At 44.3% G+C, this 20731-nt stretch overlaps 1 protein-coding gene across 4 annotated transcripts in view; it reads left to right on the plus strand.

The window, feature by feature from the left end:
- The first annotated feature begins 2068 nt into the window (after positions 1-2068).
- Positions 2069-20731, plus strand: part of Rad54l (RAD54 like) — a 28965-nt gene continuing 10302 nt past the window's right edge. The window contains exons 1-10 of one of the 4 annotated variants that reach the window (XM_013114982.3): positions 2069-3414; positions 3568-3822; positions 3900-3986; positions 6136-6246; positions 12065-12125; positions 13647-13782; positions 14153-14222; positions 14302-14590; positions 14801-14925; positions 18185-18335. In XM_013114982.3, the coding sequence (XP_012970436.1) occupies positions 3820-3822; positions 3900-3986; positions 6136-6246; positions 12065-12125; positions 13647-13782; positions 14153-14222; positions 14302-14590; positions 14801-14925; positions 18185-18335 (1033 nt within the window). In that variant the 5' untranslated portion in view covers positions 2069-3414; positions 3568-3819. Of the gene's footprint in view, positions 3415-3567; positions 3823-3899; positions 3987-6135; positions 6247-12064; positions 12126-13646; positions 13783-14152; positions 14223-14301; positions 14591-14800; positions 14926-18184; positions 18336-20731 lie in introns of those variants that run through there. The other 3 variants (XM_021228369.2, XM_040756929.1, XM_040756930.1) reach the window with 3 other exon arrangements.

The raw sequence follows: 20731 nt of genomic DNA on the forward strand, positions 1-20731 counted from the left end.
AATGGTCAATTTTCAAGATGGCTGGTTGTTTCTTTGTCCTCTTGACCTAAGACAAAAACCTGGCAGCTTAAAGGCCTGGCAGGCTTTTTCTCTGATAAGGACGTCAGCTTGTGGTTCAGTCCAACCAATTCAGGGTTAAACCAGGATGTGTTCACCCCAAAGTTGTAGACCCACCCTAACAGCCTTCCTGTCTTTATTAAAACTGACCAATCTGAAATTAGGGGAGACCCCTCCAAAGACCCTTAAACCCCTAACCCTCAAGGAGAGACAAGGCTCCTTTGTACAGAGTCCTCCCCTCTGCTTGCAAGGGGTCCTTTTCTGTGAGCTCCTTGCTTTTGCATATCCTCCTACGCCTACTGAAAGTCTTTTTTCCTCTGTGTAACTGTCCTGCCTGTCCTGGAACTTGCTCTGTAGACCAGGCTGGCCTCAAACTCACAGAGATCCGCCTGCCTCTGCCTCTCCAGTGCTGGGATTAAAGACATGCACCACCATCAACCAGCCTGTTTTTGTTTTTTTGAGCCAAGGTTTCTGTGTAGCCCTGACTGTCCTGTAACTCACTCTGTAGACCAGGCTCTGTAGAGATCTGCCTGCTTCTCCTTCCCTGTAAGGATAAAAAAAAAGAGATAAAAAGTGAAGTGGGTACCTTTCAGCAGGCCCTGCCAAGACAAGTCATGAATCAAATACACCACACTCAACAGAGTCGGTGCATGAGGTTTATTGGGGGAGGGGGAGGGGGGAGGGAGGAAGTGAAAAAAGCAAAAGGCCGCAGGCAGACACACAGAGAGGCAAGAGAAGATCAAGAGGATTAAGAGAGGAGTAAGGGGCAAGAGAGACAAGAGATAGAGGGGAAAGAAGAGACAGAGAGGAAAAGGAGGCAAGAGACGAGCTGTGCCAGGCGGGCACTTTTAGGGGGTGCTCATGTGGCACAGCTGATGGCAGAGGCACTGTCGCCAGGTGATGATGTAACTGCTTTGGCACGGAGGCAGGTTGCTGCTCTGGCACAATCTAGCACTCCCTAGTTCTGGGATTAAAGGCATGTGCCATTGCCATCTGGATTTTTAAAATTAAAAACAATTATTTTATATTTATGTTTTGTGTACCACATATTATGTCTGGTGCCAACAAGGCCAAAAGGAGGTATTGGATCCCTCGGAACTGGAGTTATAGATGCTTGTGAGCCACCATGTGGTGCTGAGAATTCAACATGGTTCCTTAGAAAACCCTGCTAGCTGGAATTTTTGATTCTTAGCTGGTAAGAAGATCCAACCAGATTCCAGGGTGTGGGGCTCATTTCCGTTCCCACGTTTCCATAATTTTTCTGTCTTTCTATTCTGCCTTTTCCATAGCTCTGGGCATGATGTAAAAATCTGTGATTCTAACATACAGAAGGCTGAAGCAGGAGGATCTCAATGAGTTCTACGTCAGACTAGGTTACACAGTGAGATGTCTACATATCTCAAAACAAAAACAAAACCCAACCCAAACCAAAATGACAACAAACAAATCCCAAACCTCCAAAATGTCCCTGTGAAAGAGCTGTTACCCACACATTGTTGGGCCCTTTCCTGGGAGTGATCCCACATCAGAGGGTTATCTTCTCTTGAAGTAAAAGACTGAACAGGTTGAATACAAACAGCACAAGTTAATCCAATTGCTAAAAAATGGAGAGACCAGAGTCTAGCTTGCTAATCAACTTCTTTACCCTTTAGGGGTGGAGAAGTCATGGATATGGTGTTAAAAACTAGGGACGTTGAACCCAGTGGCTCATGGATGTAATCTCAGCACTTGAGAGATGGTAGCAGAAGGATCAGAAGTTTGAGGCTAGCCTTAGATACACAAGGCCTGTCTCAAAAGAGGCAAAACAAACCAACAACAAAAGAAATGAGGGAGATAGGATAATAAAAGAGAATATATATTCTCTAGGACCAGGTAGAGTTCTTTCCTCTAAAAATAGGTTTTCTAGCCAGGTGATGGCACAGACCTTTAATTCCAGCACTTGGGAGACAGAGGCAGGTGAATTTCTATGAATTCAAGGTTAGCCTGGTGGTATACAGAACAAGTTCCAGGACAGCCAAGGACTACACAGAGAAACCCTGGGATTAATGGCCTGAGCGACCACTGCCTGGTCCCTTCTCCAGCTTTGAGACAGGTTTCTCTGTGTATTCCAAGCAACAAATGTTAGCAGTGAAAGGAACTGAGTCTATGGCCTCACACTTGCTAAGCTAATGCTCTATCACTAGCCCCACCCCCAAACAAACAAACCAAGCCGCACAACAAAACAAAATGGGTACAGTTAGCCTACTTTATAGCTGAGGCCATTAAATGGGTTATAGCTAAGAAGATTCTTTCAAGTAGACAGTGGTAAATGTCATTGTCATGGGTATGCTTTCAAGATTAGTGATGAATGGGACTGTGATAAGTACTTTGTTCACTTTTTTTCCACCCTTTGAGACAGGGTCTCTTACAGAGCTCTCGCTGTCCTGGAACTCACTCTGTAGACCAGGCTAGCCTCATAGAGATCTGCCTACCTCTGATTCGTAAGTGCTAGGATTAAAAGCGTGCTCCCCACCAGGCTCCACTACTTTGCACACTTTAATTCGCATCTGAGAATAAACCCGCAGGGGAGGTACTATAATACTTCTTAGATAAAGGGAAACTGGTTTTGAGAGAATGGGTGACTATGTCTAATTTGAAAATTACAACTCCACCCCAGGAAAAGGTGGCTTATTTCAAGAGATCTCAGACCACTTGGCAGCCCACCCAGCACCAACGCCTCTGTTCCTCTTTCGATTGGCAACTGGTCTACCTCCAGCTCCGATTTCTGCTCCAAGTCTAGCACAGGAAAGATGCTCATGGCTCTAAGATCCCGAACCAAATCCCCAGAAATGTGCCGCCTTTCCTAATCTAGTTTAGGTAGCGACTCCTCTCCACGCTAGTTCATCCATTTGCTTCACCTGCTTGAGTCAAACTCAGCAGCCAGGAAGGCGGACAATCCTGCAAGCACGAATCCGGCCACCTGCTAGTCGTAGCCACCGGGCTAAGCCACGCCTCTTAAAGGTCGGTTGAACTTCTAAGCGGAAATCCAAGACCCTTAGCTGCCCGCCCCTTCCTTCAGGCGGGAACGTCGAACGCCAAGATCACGGAGCGCAGCCAATAGGGGAATGTGGCGGCCGAGTGGCGGGAGGTTCGATTGACACTGCCTGGAGGCTGTTAACGCGCGCTTCGGGAAGAGGAAGGTTAAGGGCCGGATGCCGGAGACGCTCTTTGCCTCTCTTCAGCATCTTCTGAGATTCTCCTCCTCCTAACCTGGACCTTCTACTGGCCCTTCCCAGGTTACTGTGAACGTCCCTGAACTCTTTCCTGGGTCCCTACCTGACCTTCCTCAGATTGAGGTTTGGCATCAGTCCAGCGCTGGTAAATTCCCACCCCTCTCCTAAGGATTCTGGAACCTCGCTTTCGTACTTAAGCCTCTCCCTTTTTTTGTGGCTAGTGATAACCCTCAGGGAAGCAGCCCAGCTAGAGACGTTATTCAAACTCCAATGTCATCTGCCTCCCCTCCCATCCTAGATTTACACCCGGCTCCGCCTAGATTTGCACTTAGGATTTCTTGAGCCTTGCGTTAACTGGCGACTGACATTCCCGGTTTGAACCCACGCTCCAGCCCGATTGCGTCTCTTCCACCCATGACGACTCTTTCGATTTTCTTTTCAACGATATAGCAGCTCCCCTCTATAGCATGCCCTGCTCCTGCATTCTCTGTTGCTGAGGGCTTTTAACTTAGCTGATGGGTACTTGACACCTGACGTGCCTGGGCCCAGGATGGTAAGTGTGACCTTAAGCATACTTAGAGGGCCTTTGCTGCAGGGTCTCTGCAGGTACTCACTTTCTGTTCCCCACAGAGGAGGAGCTTAGCTCCCAGCCAGTTGGCCAGGAGGAAACCAGAAGACAGATCATCTGATGATGAAGACTGGCAGCCTGGGGCAGTAGTAAGTGTTCAAAGGAATAGGGGAAATGTGGATACAGGGCTGTTTGGACAGGAAAAGAGTCTACATCTGGTAACTTATGAAAAGTTACAATGTACCAGACATGGGGTAAGATTAATAAAACTGCTGTTCTTCAGGTAGGTTCACTAGAAACTAACTGCCTCTGTTTTTTTCATGGGAGGAGTATAGTATAAACAAGGAATAGGTTATGTTGGGTCCCAGTACTGCAGAAAGTGGGTGTGGTGGTACACATCTGTATTCTGTGAGCCTCCCTGGACTATATAGTGTATTCAGGCGAGCCTGGGATATGTGAAACTCTTCATTAAAAAAAAAAAAAAAGCAGGGCATTGGTGGCGCATGCCTTTAATCCCAGCACTCTGGAGGCAGAGGCAGGCGGATCTCTGTGAGTTCGAGGCCAGCCTGGTCTACAGAGTGGAATTCCAGGACAGCCTCCAAAACAATACAGAGAAATACTGTCTTGAAAATAAAACAAAACACAAAATTTTTTTTTCCACATGAGAGCATGTAAGGAAAGGATCCCTTAAGGAAGGACTAGAAAACACTTTCTTTTCAAGACAGGATTTCTCTGGAAGCCCTGGCAGCCCTCTGTCTGGCTTTTTTTTTTTTTTTTTTTCTTTTTGAGACAGGAGTTCTCTATTGCGTAGCTTTCTGGCTGACCTTGAACTCATATGTAGACTAGGCTGGCCTTGGATTTAGAGATGCACCCGCTGTTGCCTACTGAGTTCTGGGATTAATGGCATGGGCCACCATACCTGTCCTAGAAGGCACTTCTTGTTAGAAGAGAAGAGTGTTAGCCGGGCGTTGGTGGCAAAACCAAAAAAAAAAAAAAAAAGAAGAGAAGAGTGTTTGGTGACCGTTTCAGATGTGCCTTATAGAGTTATCATTGATTCAGATAGCTTGATGAGCTGATACAAGTGTGCTCTTGCCTGATGGCTTGGGGTTAACTTCTTTATTTGAAGTTGCTATGGGGAGAGTGTATATGCTATGCCATTTAAGCAGAGAGTCAGTTATCTCCTTCCTCTTTGTGGGTTTGGGGTTTGAACTCAGGTCATCAGGCTTGGTGGCAAGTATCCATACTGCTCAGCTGTTTTGAGACAATCCCTCTCCTCTACCTTTTGAGACAGGGTCTCTCATATAGCTCAGCCTGGCCTCAAACTCATGACGTGCCTGGCCTGGGGCTCATTAGCATTGTTGCTCTGCTACCTGTGAGAGAGGAACAACAGCTCCCTCTCACCATTTACAAAAATCTCAGCACTAAACTTGGGGCAGCATTCTCTGCAGGCAAGTAATGAATGGAGCTGTATGTGTATGTGAGTTACTCCTAAAAGCACTGGTTGTTTTTGTTTGTTTGTTTTTTGGGACAGGGTCAAACTTCCTAGTCCAGCCTGGTCTCAGACTCACTAGAGATCCGCCTGCCTCTTCCTCCTGTGTGCTGGGATTAAAGGCGTGTGCCACCAAGTTTCAGTTTTCAGACTTGGTAGATGAGACTAGTAAACATAGTAACCTAGGGTTGCTGTGATAGTCATATATGATAATATATATTAAAAGTTTAGTGTGGGGGCTGGAGAGATGGCTCAGTGGTTAAGAGCACCGACTGCTCCTTCAGAGGACCTGGGTTCAATTCCCAGCACCCACGTGGCAGCTCAAGACTGTCTGTAACTCCAGTTTCAGAGGATCCAATAACCTTACACAGATACACACACGTGCAAAACACCAATGCATGCAAAATAAAAATAAATTAAAAATAAAAAGGAATTTCATTAAAAAAAAAGAGTTTAGTGTGGTGCCTGACAATAAGTACTTTTGTTTTTGTTTTGGGTCTCCTGTAGCCTCAGAGTTGTTATGTAGCCCTAGAACAGACTTGAACTCTCAATCTTCCTTCCTCCATTGTCCAAATTATAGGTGTGTGCCACCATATCTTGCTGGCGCTTTTTTTGCCATGCCCCCTAGTACTGGCTTTTATATTTACTAGATAAAAACTGAACAACTGAGCTGTATTGCTAGCTTGCCTCAACCTACATGTGCTCAGCACCACTCCTGGCTCTAAAAAGTACTCAAGGGCTGATTGCCAGTAGGGTGGTCTCTGGGGTTGTCCAGGTGTTGCAATGTAGCTTTCCCATTTCTCTCCTAGACTCCTAAGAAACAAAAATCCAGTAACGAGACCCAGTGTTTCCTGTCTCCTTTTCGGAAACCTTTGACTCAGTTAATCAACCGACCACCCTGTCTGGATAGCACTCAACATGTAAGTTATAAGTACAACTGGCCTGGTTTTGTGTGTGTGTCTGTGCCTAGTTCCTTTGGTTTTACAGTGGAGTGAACAGCTTGTCCCTAGCTTCTGTGTGATCTGCTGGGAGGTCTGCTTGAGTCTTCTTTTGTTTATAACTGGGTATCAGTTCTAAAGTGACTGAGATTCCTAAATAAATGAGTCAAGGAGGAAGGTTGTAGCGTTGATCAGATACTGTATATGACTTTTTGTTTTGTTTTCTTTTTTTGAGATAGTTGTTTCATGTAGGTCCAGGGTGGTCTTGAACTCTTTCAAAACCTTTATTTACTTATATATGTATGGGTATTTTGCCGGCATGTATGTTTGTGCATCATGTGTGTACCTGGTGACTGCAGAGGCCAGAAGAGGATGTCAGATCCCCTGGAACAGGAGTGACAGACTTTTGTGACCTGCCTAACATGTGGGTGCTGGGAAATGAACCCTAGTCCTCTGGAAAAACAGCCTGTGGTCTAGCCCCAGTCATAAACTTTTTTTTTTTCTTTTTTTTCAAGACAGGGTTTCTCTGTGGCTTTGGAGGCTGTCCTGGAACTATCTCTTGTAGACCAGGCTGGCCTCGAACTCAAAGAGATCTGCCTGCCTCTGCCTCCCGAGTGCTGGGATTAAAGGTGTGTGTGTGTGTGTGTGTGTGTGTGTGTGTGTGTGTGTGTGTGCGCGCGTGCGCGCGCTCCACACACACACACCCCACTGCCCAGCAGAAAATGTTTAATTTCAAGGTGTGCCATAGTTTTGGGATTATCATGAAGTTCCCTCACCTTCCATTGGAGGATGTGCTTTATCAAGGGTCTTTTGTAATCCTTTCGCTCCTGGGTGTTTCCTACTGGTAGTAGATGCAGGTATTTTGTTTTGTAGCAGTCCCTCTAACATAATGCCCTTTAGCAGTGGCTGCCTTCAATTCCATTGATTGACCAAGGCAGACTCTCATTGTGTAGCCCAGGCTGACTTTTTATTTATTTTATTTATTTTTTATTTTTTGGTTTTTCAAGACAGGGTTTCTCTGTATTGTTTTGGAGGCTGTCCTGGAACTCACTCGGTAGACCAGGCTGGCCTCGAACTCACAGAGATCCGCCTGCCTCTGCCTCCAGAGTGCTGGGATTAAAGGCATGTGCCACCAACGCCCGGCCAGGCTGACTTTTTAATTCCTTGTAAAACAAGAAAGAAAAAAATTATATAGTTACATGTACAGCCCATATTACATTTGTCTGGTTACCAGTGAAGGCATGGATATTTTTCTTGGTTTTTCTGTTTCAGACCTGTCCTGGTCTTCTTTAATTAACTTGTCTCTATTCCTAACACACCTAAAACTCACACATGTATATAATTTTCTTTTTTTTTTTAATGGAAAAAGAGTCTCAAAAGGTAAAACTTGGCCGGGCGTTGGTGGCACACGCCTTTAATCCCAGCACTCGGGAGGCAGAGGCAGGCGGATCTCTGTGAGTTCGAGACCAGCCTGGACTACCAAGCGAGTTCCAGGACAGCCTCCAAAGCCACAGAGAAACCCTGTCTCGAAAAACAAAAACAAAAAACAAAAAACAAAACAACAAAACAATAACAACAACAAAAAAAGGTAAAACTTGTCTCGCTCTCACAAAAGCTTTAATGTGGCCCTAGAGATAAAGACTTTAACTTTGGGCATGATGGATTTAAAGAGCCTGCACGCATTTACTTTTACAGGCTGTTGCAAATGTGTATGTGTGTGTAGCCTAGGAGTGTGGGATGGATTAGGGGGGCTTGAGAAATGGCTCAATGGTAAGAGCACTGGCTGCTTTTCCAGAGGTCTGGGTTCAATTCCTAGCACCCAGATGGAAGCTCAAGACTGTCTGTAGCTCTAGTTCACAGACATACATGCAGGTAAAACACCAATGCATATAAAATAAAATTCAAAAAAAGGAATAGATTTGGTGGTCTTTGTCAAAGAGACATTTGATATCTCAAAGTGTGTTGGATTATCAGGGAGAATCTGCAGTTGAAAGGGATTTAAGATTAAGTCCTGAGCCCCGAGGAACGCTGACTTTTTAGGGCATTTAGGCATTTGAGGCAGAGGTGGAAACCCCCACTGGGCTGAGCATGAGATTCCAGAAAAGTGCAGGAGTGGGAGCATATCTGAGAGGAAAGAATGGTTAGCTTTGTTAAGACCAGGATGGAAACTTGTCCATTGGAATTAGAAGCATGCAGACCATGACCCTGTGCAGACTCCTTAGGAGGAGTGGAGGTCAGACTGGAGTGGGAGATCAGAAGGGGAGACATTAAATTCTTTCCAGAAATTTGCCGGTGGAAGGGAGAGGTTAAAGATGGAAGGTGTTTTTGTTGTCCGGGTAGCAGAGGGCTAATCAGGCTGGTGAAAAAGAACTAGCAGGGATGCAACAGCTGAGGTGGAGTTGGGTGTAACTGCTGAAACAGGAAACTGGTGGTTGTGGAGAGTGTGCCGTCCTCCTCCCATCAGAAGGAAAGGACACTAGAGCACTATCCTCCAAGCAAAATAGCCACCATCTTTATTAGATAAGTGGGCATTCTCTCTAAGAAGGAGGGAGATGGGGAGGGTCACTGGACCCTCATCTGGGATTCCAGCCATTTGTATGCGACTCTTCTCTAATTGTGTGTGGTCTGAGGGACCCTAGAGTATCTAGGCTGGGAAAGAGTGAATGAAGAACGTCTCCTTCTATAGCTCCTGGGAAGCCGTCATCCATACTGGGTGAGGACTTTCCAGTGTTGTTGCTCTGGTGTCACTTTTACTCCTGCCAGCAACCTGTCCTCTGTACCCTGTAAGTAACCCAGATAAACTCATTGGTTTCCTAGGGTGAACTTTAGTGGAAATGGTTGGTTGTTAGGGGAGGAAGTAGACATTGTTTCTTGGGGAAGGAATTCTCAATATCTGGTATAAATTATCAGCAACTAGTGGAACGAGCGAATGAGGGCACACTTGTGCCACAGTTTGGTGTTGCTAGACCAGATCCTCGGGTCTAGTCATGCCCAGTCCTGCTACCGCTTCCTGGCTGATGCTTTTGGCTAGGAGTCTTAATAAATATGAACACCCTAGACAGTAACACAGCATGCTAAGCACTGTAGATCCTATGGCTTCTGAGTTCTAGTGTAAATCTTTTTAAAATTTGGAATATGAATTTTTGTTTTCTTAGAACCTAAATGTAGCCTCTTATTCTGATTTATGTATGTATTTAAGTTTCTTTCTTTATTTTTTTTTTCCCCCTGAGATAGGGTTTCTCTGTGGCCTTGGAGGCTGCCCTGGAACTTGCTCTTGTAAACCAGGCTGGCCTTGAATTCAGAGATCTGCCTGCCTCTGCCTCCTGAGTGCTGGGATTAAAGGCATATGCTACCACCACCTGGCTTTAGTGTCAACAATCTTGAAAGTAATTTTTTTAGTTTTAGAATTTAGAAAGTAAATTTTTAGTTTTAGATTAGGTATGAGTACTCTGTCTGCATGGCCCTGCAGGCCAGAAGAGGGCATCAGATCCCATTTTAGATGGTTGTGAACCACCATGTGGTTTCTGGGAATTGAACTCAGGATCTCTGGAAGAGCAGCCAGTGCTCTTCTTTTTTTTTTTTTTTTTTTTTTTTTTTTGGTTTTTTGAGACAGGGTTTCTCTGTATTGTCTTGGAGGCTGTCCTGGAACTCGCTTTGTAGACCAGGCTGGCCTCGAACTCACAGAGATCCGCCTGCCTCTGCCTCCCGAGTGCTGGGATTAAAAGCGTGCACCACCAACGCCCGGCCTAAAGGTAGTTTTTGTTAGCACCTCTTTTTATTGTCTCTGTAAGAGCTGGGGTTATAGGTTAAAGGTATGAGCTACTGCTCCGGACTTGTTAATAATAAGAGCAGATAGAAACTGGTCAGGTAGGGAAGGGACCCCAAAGTAGCAGTTCCATTCCCTGCTGGAGGCCAGAAATGGCACAGAAATCCTGGCTCCTGTTTTCTGAACTCTCCTGCACATCTGCCTAGAGCTGTAGATGACTGTGACTCACAGAGATCTGCCTGCTTCTGTGTCCTCAGTGCTGGGATTTGCACTGCCATGATCAACTTGAGCTTACCCTCTCCTTATGTCCTTTTCATGTTGTTCCCTGTTTTGGACCTTTCCATGGCAGGAAGCACTCCCTGGCTTTGGGCCAATATTCATGGCCATAAATAAAAGGTTAAGTTAAGAGGTCACATGTAGAGGCTGTAGAATCAGAAATGTTCTCCATATGTCATAGCGTGTATGTATTGTGAGAATGGAGGTGTGCATGTGTGTAGACGGAAGTTTCTGTCCTACCTGGTCCCTGTCCCACAGCTGTTTAGTACCAAATAAACACACAGAGGCTTATATAAATTTTAAACTGTTTGGTCGATGGCTCAGGCTTCTATTGGCTAACTCTCTCAATTATTAACCCATTTCTGTTAAACTGTATTACCATGAAGCTGTGGCTTACCCATAATGCTCCAGCATGTTGCTCCTTCAGCAGCTACATGGCGTGGTGTGTGTGTGTGTGTGTGTGTGTGTGTGTGTGTCCGTGTCCGTCCGTCCTCATTGCAACTCACTCTCTGTTCCTCTTCTCTGAAGTCTCCTAGTCTGGTAGCCCTGCCTACACTTCCTGCCTGTCTACTGACCAATCAACATTTACTCATCAACCAATAAGAGAAACATATATTGACAGCATATGGAAGGACATCTTATCAAATGTGCTGTGGTACTCACAGAAGTCAGGACAGCTTCTGGGAATTTGTTCTCACTGTGGATCCTGGGAGCCAACTTAGTTTGTTGTGCACGACAACAAGCACTCCTTCCTTCCTTCCTTCCTTCCTTCCTTCCTTCCTTCCTTCCTTCCTTTCTTCCTTCCTTCCTTGTGAGAGAGAGAGACAGATAGACACAGAGAGAGAATGTGTGAATATGAATGTATGCCGTGTGTATGGGGGTGTTGGATCCCATGAAGCTGGAGTTACAGATAGTTGTAAACCTTCCCAAACTGAACTTGAGTCCTGAAAAAACAGGAAGTACTCTTAACTGTTGAGCTGTTTCTCCAGGCACCTTCTCCCTTTTTGAAACAGCGTCTCATTTAGCCCAGGCTGGTCTCAAAACCTACTGTGTAGCTAAGGATAATCTTGAGCTCCAGATCCTCCTGCCTCTACCTCTCAAATTCTGGATAACAGGTATGAAATACCACACCAGGCTTAATTTTCTTCTTGGGACAAGGTTTTACCTGGGCTGGCTTCAGTCTCAGCATTCTCCTTGATTGTCTCTAAATACTAGGACTATAGGTTTGTATCTCTGTGCTTGCTTGGAATAGCAGCAGCTTGCAGACCTCATAGGGCTCCTAGTGAGAACTAAATCATGATAGGAGGAAACTAGAAGTGGTACATGCCTATAATCTCAATACTCAGGAAGGCGAGGCCAGAGAATTCAAAGTTTGAGGCCAGCTTGGTTGGGGTACATAGACTGTCTTAGCCGTGCCTTCCAGTTATGACATAATGAAAGAGACTTAACTCTTTTAGCCATAATTGTCATTTTTCTGTTTATATTTTACTGATGGCTACTGTTTATATTACTTCTACTCTTTGGGCTATTTAATTTTCAAGGATGATGATATGAATTTATGAAAATAAAATAGTTGGCAGAACTGATACAACAATAAATTTATATGTGGCTGAGGGGTTAACTTGGTGATAGTGACAAAACACGCATACATGTAAAATGAATGAATGAATTAAAAAAAAACCCTGAAGTGGAACATGTTAGACTATTTATTGGTCTGTAATATCTTCAACAGTCCTGAATTTCTGTTTTTCTTTTTAGGAAGCATTTATTCGAAGCATTTTGTCAAAGCCTTTCAAGGTCCCCATTCCAAATTATCAAGGTAAAATGGAGACTTTATTGATTTTCTTTCTTTTTTTTTTTTAAGTTTATTTTGTGATTTGGTTGAGATTGGGTCTCACTGCGTAATCCTGGGTGACCTGGAACTTGCTTTGTAGAGTAAGCTAACTAACTTTGAACTTACAGAGGTCTGCCTGCCTCTGCCTCCTAAGTGTGTATGGTGCTATGCCTGGTAATTTCTGTGTTAGTATATGCTCTGTGTGTGTGTGTGTGTGTGTGTGTGTGTGTGTGTGTGTGTGTGTGTGTGTGTGTGTGGTCAGAGGCATTGGATCCCTGCATGTGTGGCTTGCCTGACATGAGTATTGAGAATCACCCCTAGATTCTTTTTTTTTTAAACAAATGAAACATTCTCTTTTTATTTATTTTTTATTTTTAAGATTTATTACATATACAGTGTTCTGCCTACATACCAGAAGAGGGCACCAGATTGAATTGTAGATGGTTGTGAGCCACCATGTGGTTGCTGGGAATTGAACTCAGGACCTCTGGAAGAGCAGTCTGTGCTCTTAGCCTCTGAGCCATCTCTCCAGCCCCACTCCCAGATTCTTTAGAATAGCCATGCCTGTTCTTGATTGCTTAGACATCTCCAGCATCTGCTTGTTTTGCTGTAGGCTTTTGTTATATAATCCAGACTGGCTCCAGAGTCACAGCAATTCTGTCTCAGGATCCTAATTGATGGGATTACAAGTGTGCATCACCATGCCTAACACATCTTTTCCATTTTTTTATATCAGTTGTGTCAATGTTCCTGAATAAACTAAAAACTTACATGCTAACCTGGGAATCAAAGATGTGAGTCCATGGGTGAATGTGGTTTTTCGAGACAGGGTTTCTCTGTGGCTTTGGAGGCTGTCCTGGAACTAGCTCTTGTGGAAACTCACAGAGATCTGCCTGTCTCTTGCCTCCCAAGTGCTGGGATTAAAGGCGTGCGCCACCAACGCCCGGCTGGGTAGATGTGTTTTGATCCTTCTGAGGCCTATGTGAAGGCTCTGATGCATTTGTGAGAGGCTGCCAAGATTAATTGTCCTTCATCTTCTTGGTGGTGCATGTCAGGGCTCAAAAGCTTTTGGTGGGCCTGGTAGTGAATGAATGATTCTGGCCTTCATTCAGTTCAAGCATGCCCAGTGTTAGTTCCTTTATATGGTTGATTGTGGAGGTCTAGTTTCCTTTGTCTTCTTTAGGAATTGCATTGTGCCTGAACTGGAACTGAACTTTCACATATGAAAGGCTTCTGTTGAGTTTTATACCTTGCTAAAATTTACTTGAGATGAACCTGATGAAGCCCTCCAGAAGTTTGTAGTTGAATGGGAGAAATATAATAGGAAAAAATGCTTGAGGGCTGAAGAGATAATGGTCAAATAGATGCACAAATGGTTTGAAGGAGTTCTGGGAAAGAAGGTCATGGGTATTCCCAAAGGTTACATGAAGGATGGGCATTTAAGTTGAGCATGCTGGAGTACCTGATTATAGACGGTAAGCTCACAGGTTGACTGCTGATTCCCAGGTCCTCTGGGCTCTCGAGCATTGGGCTTGAAAAAGGCTGGTGTTCGTCGTGCCCTCCATGACCCTCTGGAAGAAGGTGCCTTGGTTCTGTATGAGCCTCCCCCACTAAGCGCCCATGACCAACTGAAGCTTGACAAGTATGCACATTGGTATATTTTGAGTAGTTCTACCCCATGATAAGGATTGGATGGTGTTTGGTGTGATCCCCTCCCCCCTTTTGCATTGTCATAGGTTGTCAGAGCTGTTATGACAACTGCACTGTGTCCAGAGCAAGTGGCTTGGAGAGGGTGTGGCTATGCTCAGGTTGTGGGCTCCTCACTACCTTTGCCATGCTCGTTTGCAGCGGCAAGTGGTGAGGGGGGACAGGAGTGTCACCCTTTCTTAATCTTCTGACTCCTAAAGCACTACCTCACTGGTTTATTAATTCCCCGGGGAGAAGGTGTAATCAACCTCCTGGGTCCGCAGGATACTGCTTCCTGATGGTTGACCTTGCCTATGTCTTCTCAGGGAGAAACTCCCTGTGCACGTGGTTGTTGATCCTATTCTCAGTAAGGTGCTGCGGCCTCATCAGAGAGAGGTAAATGAGGGTCAGAGGAAGGGAGTGTGGCTAGGGGCTACGTAGGTGTTCAAGTGGACTAAATGTTATTATTCATCAGGGAGTGAAGTTCCTGTGGGAGTGTGTCACCAGTCGTCGAATCCCTGGAAGCTATGGCTGTATCATGGCTGATGAGATGGGCCTGGGAAAGACACTACAGTGCATCACATTGATGTGGACACTTTTACGCCAGAGCCCAGAGTGCAAGCCAGAAATTGAGAAAGCAGTGGTAGTGTCACCTTCCAGCTTGGTGAAGAACTGGTACAATGAGGTTGGGAAGTGGCTTGGAGGGAGGATCCAACCCCTGGCCATCGACGGAGGCTCTAAGGACGAGATAGACCGAAAACTGGGTATGGAGCGTTAACTAACATGGCGATACTCTTCCACCCAGGCTTTTTACTTGTGTGTTCACTTGTGGCCAGTGTTGATGGTAGTGTGGGACCAAGTGGGAAAAGTGCCATTGAAAAACAGCACAATTCTTTGTAGGCTATGTTAAACAACTATGAGACTGTTTTTCTTTAAGAGCTTCTGATTAGTTCTCTGACACCTTTCTGTTGTAGAAGGATTCATGAACCAGCGTGGAGCAAGAGTGCCTTCTCCTATTCTCATCATTTCCTATGAGACTTTCCGCCTTCACGTTGGAGTCCTTAAAAAAGGAAATGTTGGACTGGTCATATGTGATGAGGTACTTAACTCTTTGTAGTCTGGGTGGTAGAAGATCAGGATGTCAAAGTCTACACTAAGCTAGCCTGGTCTACAGAGTGAGTTCCAGAACAATCTCCAAAGCTACACAGAGAAATCCTGTCTTGAAAAACCAGAAAGAAAAAAAAATTTGAGAGCTGAGCATGGTGGTAAACAGTTTAATTCCAGCAATCAAGATGGATCTTTGAATTTATGGCTTGGTCTGTAGTGAGTTAGTTCTAGGTCAAGACTACATAGTAAGACCCTACCTCAAACAAACAAAACTCTGAGGAGAGTTTAGGTACTGTCGGCCAATTGGTATTTCCCCCCCTCTAAATAGTAATCTTAGACCAAAGAAGGACTCTGGAGATTGGAATGGATTTAGATGTGTAGTGAGACATGGCTCAGTGTTTAAAGGAACTGGTTTTAGAATTATGGAGACCTTTATTCAAATCCTGGCTCTGCCACTTAGTAGTAGTGTGACCTTATACTTGTTACTTAACCATGTCATCTTCTGTTTCTGCAACTGGAAAATACAATGATCATACCTGCCTCTTAGGATTATTATGGGAACTCAGTAAATTGATTGGGGAAGCTCTTATCCCAGTTTTTGGTGTCTCCTAAGCCTTGGTAAAGATAGTTTTTATTCTAGGTTAGGAATATTTGAATGATTAGAAGCACAGAGATAAGAAAGTCTGGTGTGTTATATAGGTATGGTGGAACAAGCCTATAATTCTCGAAACTCAAAAGGTTGAAAAGGAGGGTCAGGCCTAGAAAGATGGCTCATGAACTGTGACTGCTTACTCATCAGCTTGGTATAAGAGTGGCCCTATAGGTGCATGTATTTGAATGGTTTAGTCACCAGGGAATGAACTATTCGAAAGGATTTAGAAGGATTAGAAAGTATGATCTTGTTGAGGAAGTGTGTCACTAGGAGTGGCCTTTGAAGTTTCTAAAGCCTGGGTACATGTATGTATACCATGTGTGCAGGAGGGTTCCCTTGAACTGTTGTGAGCTGCTATGTAGGTGCTGGGTAAAGCACTTGAGTCCGAAAGAGCAGTATGCATGCTTAGCTGCTGAGCCATCTCTCCAGTTCTGTGACAGTTCTCTCCAGACAGACAGAGAGATTGGGGGTGGGAGAAGAGTGTGGGTTTAGGGAGGAGACAGATAAAATTTTACTTTTGTAAGCTATTTCCCAATTGGCCTTTTATCTTTGTGAAAAGTCTCTTATTGATTATCTGGTGAGTTTCCTGATACCCTGATGGGCAGTCCCTCCTAATACAGGTGAAGTACATAGCAGGCTAAGATAGAGTATTTGTGACTATCCTGTGCTCAGGGCTGCCTGGTATCTTTTTGTTGTTGTTTTTATTTTGTGTTTTGTGTTTTCAAGACAGGGCTTTTCTGTGTAGCTTTGGAGCCTGTCCTGGCACTTGCGCTGTAGAGCAGGCTGGTCTTGAACTCATAGAGATCCATCTGCCTATGCCTTCTCAGTGCTGGGATTAAAGGTATGTACCATCAACACTTGGCTAACCTAGTATATATTTTATCACCGTCTAGGGTGACTGTTAGGAGCCTGGTCTAAGTCAAGGAGTTGTATTAGAGAAAGCAAGGTGAAGCTTTTGTTCTCTGGGAACATTTAGATTTATTTATTGTTCCATAGATAGGGTCTCACTCTAGTCCAGGCTGGCATAGAACTTCTGTAGCCCAGGCTAGACTCATATTTGGCAGTCTTGTTGCCTCAGCATCTGAATTCTGGGGTTATAAGCATAGTCTACCATACCTAGTTCAGAAGTTGTTGCTTTCATTTTAATCTGATGATAATGATAGGACTTGTCTGGAGCTTCAGTGACTACTCCAGTAGGAACTGGAGTAGGCTAGCCCATCTAGAGACTCACAGTGCTCATTTATTAGATTTCATCCAAGTGTGTATTATGTACCAGGCCCATGGAATTGTATGAGGTCTTTTTTTCAGCGAGCTTCAGTTTAAAGGAACCCAATTATTGATGTTCATTAAAAGTTAAAATTTTATGTTTAATTCTTCCATAGATGAACCTTAATTTATTTTACATCCAAATAACTCTGAGCAGTATTTTGTGCATGACTGTATTCTGTGCATTGAAAGTATTTTAGAAAGTAAATATGTGGATCTGCTTTAAGAAGTTCATGTCTCGTTGAGATAAAGCCCAATGACTTTAAACTTGACAGTCCTGGGTTTCAGTTACAGCTCTGCTAACTTGTGTAGTGTGATTTTTTTGGGGGGGGGGATGACTGTTTACTTCTCTGAACTAAAATTTCTTCATTTCTAAAATGAAGATAATATTCATTTGTTATATGGATTATGAGGGACTCAGGGAAGAGTCTTCGTTTAATGCCATCATCCAAGGCAGACTGAACAGAACAGTTCTAATTTGTTCATTCTTTTACTGTGGGTGACTATTTATTTTTTATTTTTGGTGGCTTTCCCAGCATGGAAATGAGGAAGTTGTGTTTAGAAAGGCCATTTGCAAACAAGGTGGTGGCGGCACATGCCTATAATCCCAGTACTCGGGAGCCAGAGAGAGGCAGGCAGATCTCTGAGTTTCAGGCCAGCCTGGTTTACAAAGTGTGTTCCAGGACAGCCAGAGCAGTTAATACAGAGAAACTCTGTCTCAAAAAACAAAAAAATAACAGCAAAAAAAAAGAAAGGCCACTTGCCTGGTCTTAGCTGCTTGGTTCTTAGAAAAAGAGTCCTTTTCTATCTTCTTGAAAATAAATGGCTTGAAGAGATGTTGGAGATGGCTGCAGGGAGGACAGGTTAGGGCAAACTGTGAAGGGAAGGAAGCTCTTTGGATAGATTAGCTGTATGGACTGCCTGAAGGTAGAGCACAGCATCATGGCTCACACAAGATATTGAAGCACCTGGCCCTGAAAGCTCTGGGTTGTTTGGACTGGCAGGGAAGGGGAGACTCCTTGAAAACATGGTTCTGTATCATGGCCAAGTGGACTGTGGAAGACTAGTGAGTGATAAGGCTCTGGAAGTTTGGAAATAGATGAATGGGAGGGAACAGAGGGATCCTTGCTTTTGGGGTATAGCATTGGTTTACTTTGTAAGCCCAGTACTTTTCTTCAAGCCAGTATGCAAAGCAGTTTATGCTATGCTGCCTAGTTCCTGCAACCTTAGAATCTGTAACGCTTGTGACTCTTTTCTCTCTGCAGACTTTGTCATTTAATTTTATCATTTAAGAATATTAAATCATCCTAAGTGAGAATTAATTATCTTGCAGGGGCATAGGCTTAAAAACTCTGAGAATCAGACTTACCAGGCCCTGGACAGCTTGAATACCAGTCGTCGGGTGCTCATCTCCGGGACCCCCATCCAAAATGACTTGCTTGAATATTTCAGCTTGGTGCACTTCGTTAATTCAGGCATTTTGGGTAAGGAGCCTTGCCTGCTTTGTCCTTAGAATATAACTCCAGCTGTAGAGAGCAAGAAGATATTGCCAGTGTGGATGCATAGACACTCTTGTTGGAAGACTTCTTTTGTCAGGGAGTAGCCAAGCCCATGCTTGTAATCTCAGCACCTGGGAGATGGAGGCAGGAGGATCAGGAGTTCAAAACCATTTCCAGCTACATGGGGAGTTTGAAGTCAGTCTGGACTGTATTAGACCTTTCCTCAAAAGAGAAAAAGGAGTGGGGAGTCAAAACTGTAGGGTGGCTTTGATTGGGTAGCAACTCTGGAAAGCCCACTTGAGTCCTTTGTGTTCTGCAGAGGCAGTGTTAGCTATGTAGGCGATGGTACACCTTTCGGCTGGAGCTGAAAATATCCCTGTGTGTGCATTAAAATTCTGTGTGATGCCAATGTGGGTGTGTGCATGTGGGTGCCTGTGTATAGGTATCTTTGCTGTCTTCCTTAGTTTCAAATTTTTTCATTCTTTTTATAGTTTTGGTTGTGAGCTTAGCCTTTAACAGCTGAGCCATCTCTCCAGCCCTTTCATATTATTTTAAAATTTATTTTCCAAGTTTTTTTTTATGTGTATGACTGTTTTGCTTGCATTTATGTATGTACACCAACCACCATGTATGTGCTTGGTGCCCTCAGCATCAGATCTCTTGGAATTTGAGGTGTACAGATGGCTGCTAGTCACCATGAGGGTTCTGGGAACTGACCCAGGGTCCTTTGCAAAAGGAGCAAGTGCTTTTAACTGCTGAGGTATCTCTCTATCCCTTTATACTTAGCATTATAATACTACTATTATTATTACCTTTTTTTTTTTGGTTTTTCGAGACAGGGTTTCTTTGTGGCTTTGGAGGCTGTCCTGGAACTCGCTTGATAGTCCAGGCTGGTCTCGAACTTACAGAGATTCGCCTGCCTCTGCCTCCCGAGTGCTGGGATTAAATGCGTGCGCCACCAACGCCCGGCTATTATTACTTTTTAAAAAAATTTTTGAGAAAGGGTTTCTTTGTGTTTCCCTGGCTGTACTGGACCTCACTTTATAGACCAGGCTGGCCTCAAATTCATAGAAATCTGCCTGCTTCTGCCTCAAGAGTGTTGGGATTAAAGGTGTGTGTCACCACTGCTGGGCTCTATACTTAGTAATTTTAATTATAAATGTATGTGTGTGTCTGTGAGGGTTTGTGTACATTAGTTCAGTTGCTCATGGATTTTTTTTTTTTTTTGGTTTTTCGAGACAGGGTTTCTCTGTATTGTTTTGGAAGCTGTCCTGGAACTGGCTTTGTAGACCAGGCTGGCCTCGAACTTGCAGAGATCCGCCTGCCTCTGCCTCCTGAGTGCTGGAACTAAAGGCGTGCACCACCAACGCCCGGCTGCCCATGGATTTTTGAAGAGAGAGTTAGATTCCTTGGAGCTGGAGTTATAGTCAGTTGTGAGCTGCCCTACATGGGTGCTGGGAATGGAATTTGAGTCCTATAAGAATGGTCAGTATAAGTGGGGCGGTGGTGGCGCACACCTTTAATCCCAGCACTCGGGAGGCAGAGGCAGGTGGATCTCTGTGAGTTTGAGGCCAGGCTGGACTGACAGCTTCCAAAACAATAGAGAAATCCTGTCTCCTAAAACCAAAAAACCAAAAAAAAAAAAAAAAAAAAAAAGAATGGTCAGTATATGCTCTTAAACCCTGAGCCATCTCTCTAGCCCCACATTTTATTTAAGTATGGGTTGGGATAAGTATGTGTATGCTGCAGCAGTTTTCAGCCATGCTAGTCTTAGGAATTGAACTCAGGTTGTCAGGCTCTGTAGCAAGTGCCTTACTTGCTGAGCCATCCCTTTTGCTTGTCACCTTAGTTTTTTGAGACAAGGTCTCTCACTGAATCTCTGATTGGCTAGTGACCTCCAGGGATCTGCTGGTCCTCTAGCTTCCCTGTTGCTCTGGTGCTCAGAAAAACCTCTTAGACAGAATATACTGACTGGCCAGCAAAATTATTGCAATAGAGCATTTCTGGAACCATTAGTAGTTCAGCTACTATCATACCAAGCCATCCATCCCATTGGAATTACTGTCTTCTTTTATCCCAGACATCATAGATTAGTGGTGTGTTTGTAATCATGTTTGTGTGTTAATGGGTGCTTTCCAGAGATGGATTTCATGTATGTTTCTCAATTGCTTTCCATCTCCCCATCCCTAACCCCCTTTGGGGTGGGAGGGACAAGGTTTCTCTGTGTAATAGCCTGGCTGTCCTGGAACTCTCTCTGTAGACCAGGCTGACCTCAAACTAAGAGATCTGTTTGCCTCTGCCCTACCTCCTAATTTTCCTGATTTCTAGACTGATAGATATGACTAGTATCTTTAAAAAAACAAAACAAAACAAAAAACCCC

Source organism: Mesocricetus auratus, unplaced genomic scaffold (assembly GCF_017639785.1).
Source record: "Mesocricetus auratus isolate SY011 unplaced genomic scaffold, BCM_Maur_2.0 Super-Scaffold_100014, whole genome shotgun sequence".
Taxonomy (NCBI): Eukaryota; Metazoa; Chordata; class Mammalia; order Rodentia; family Cricetidae; genus Mesocricetus; species Mesocricetus auratus.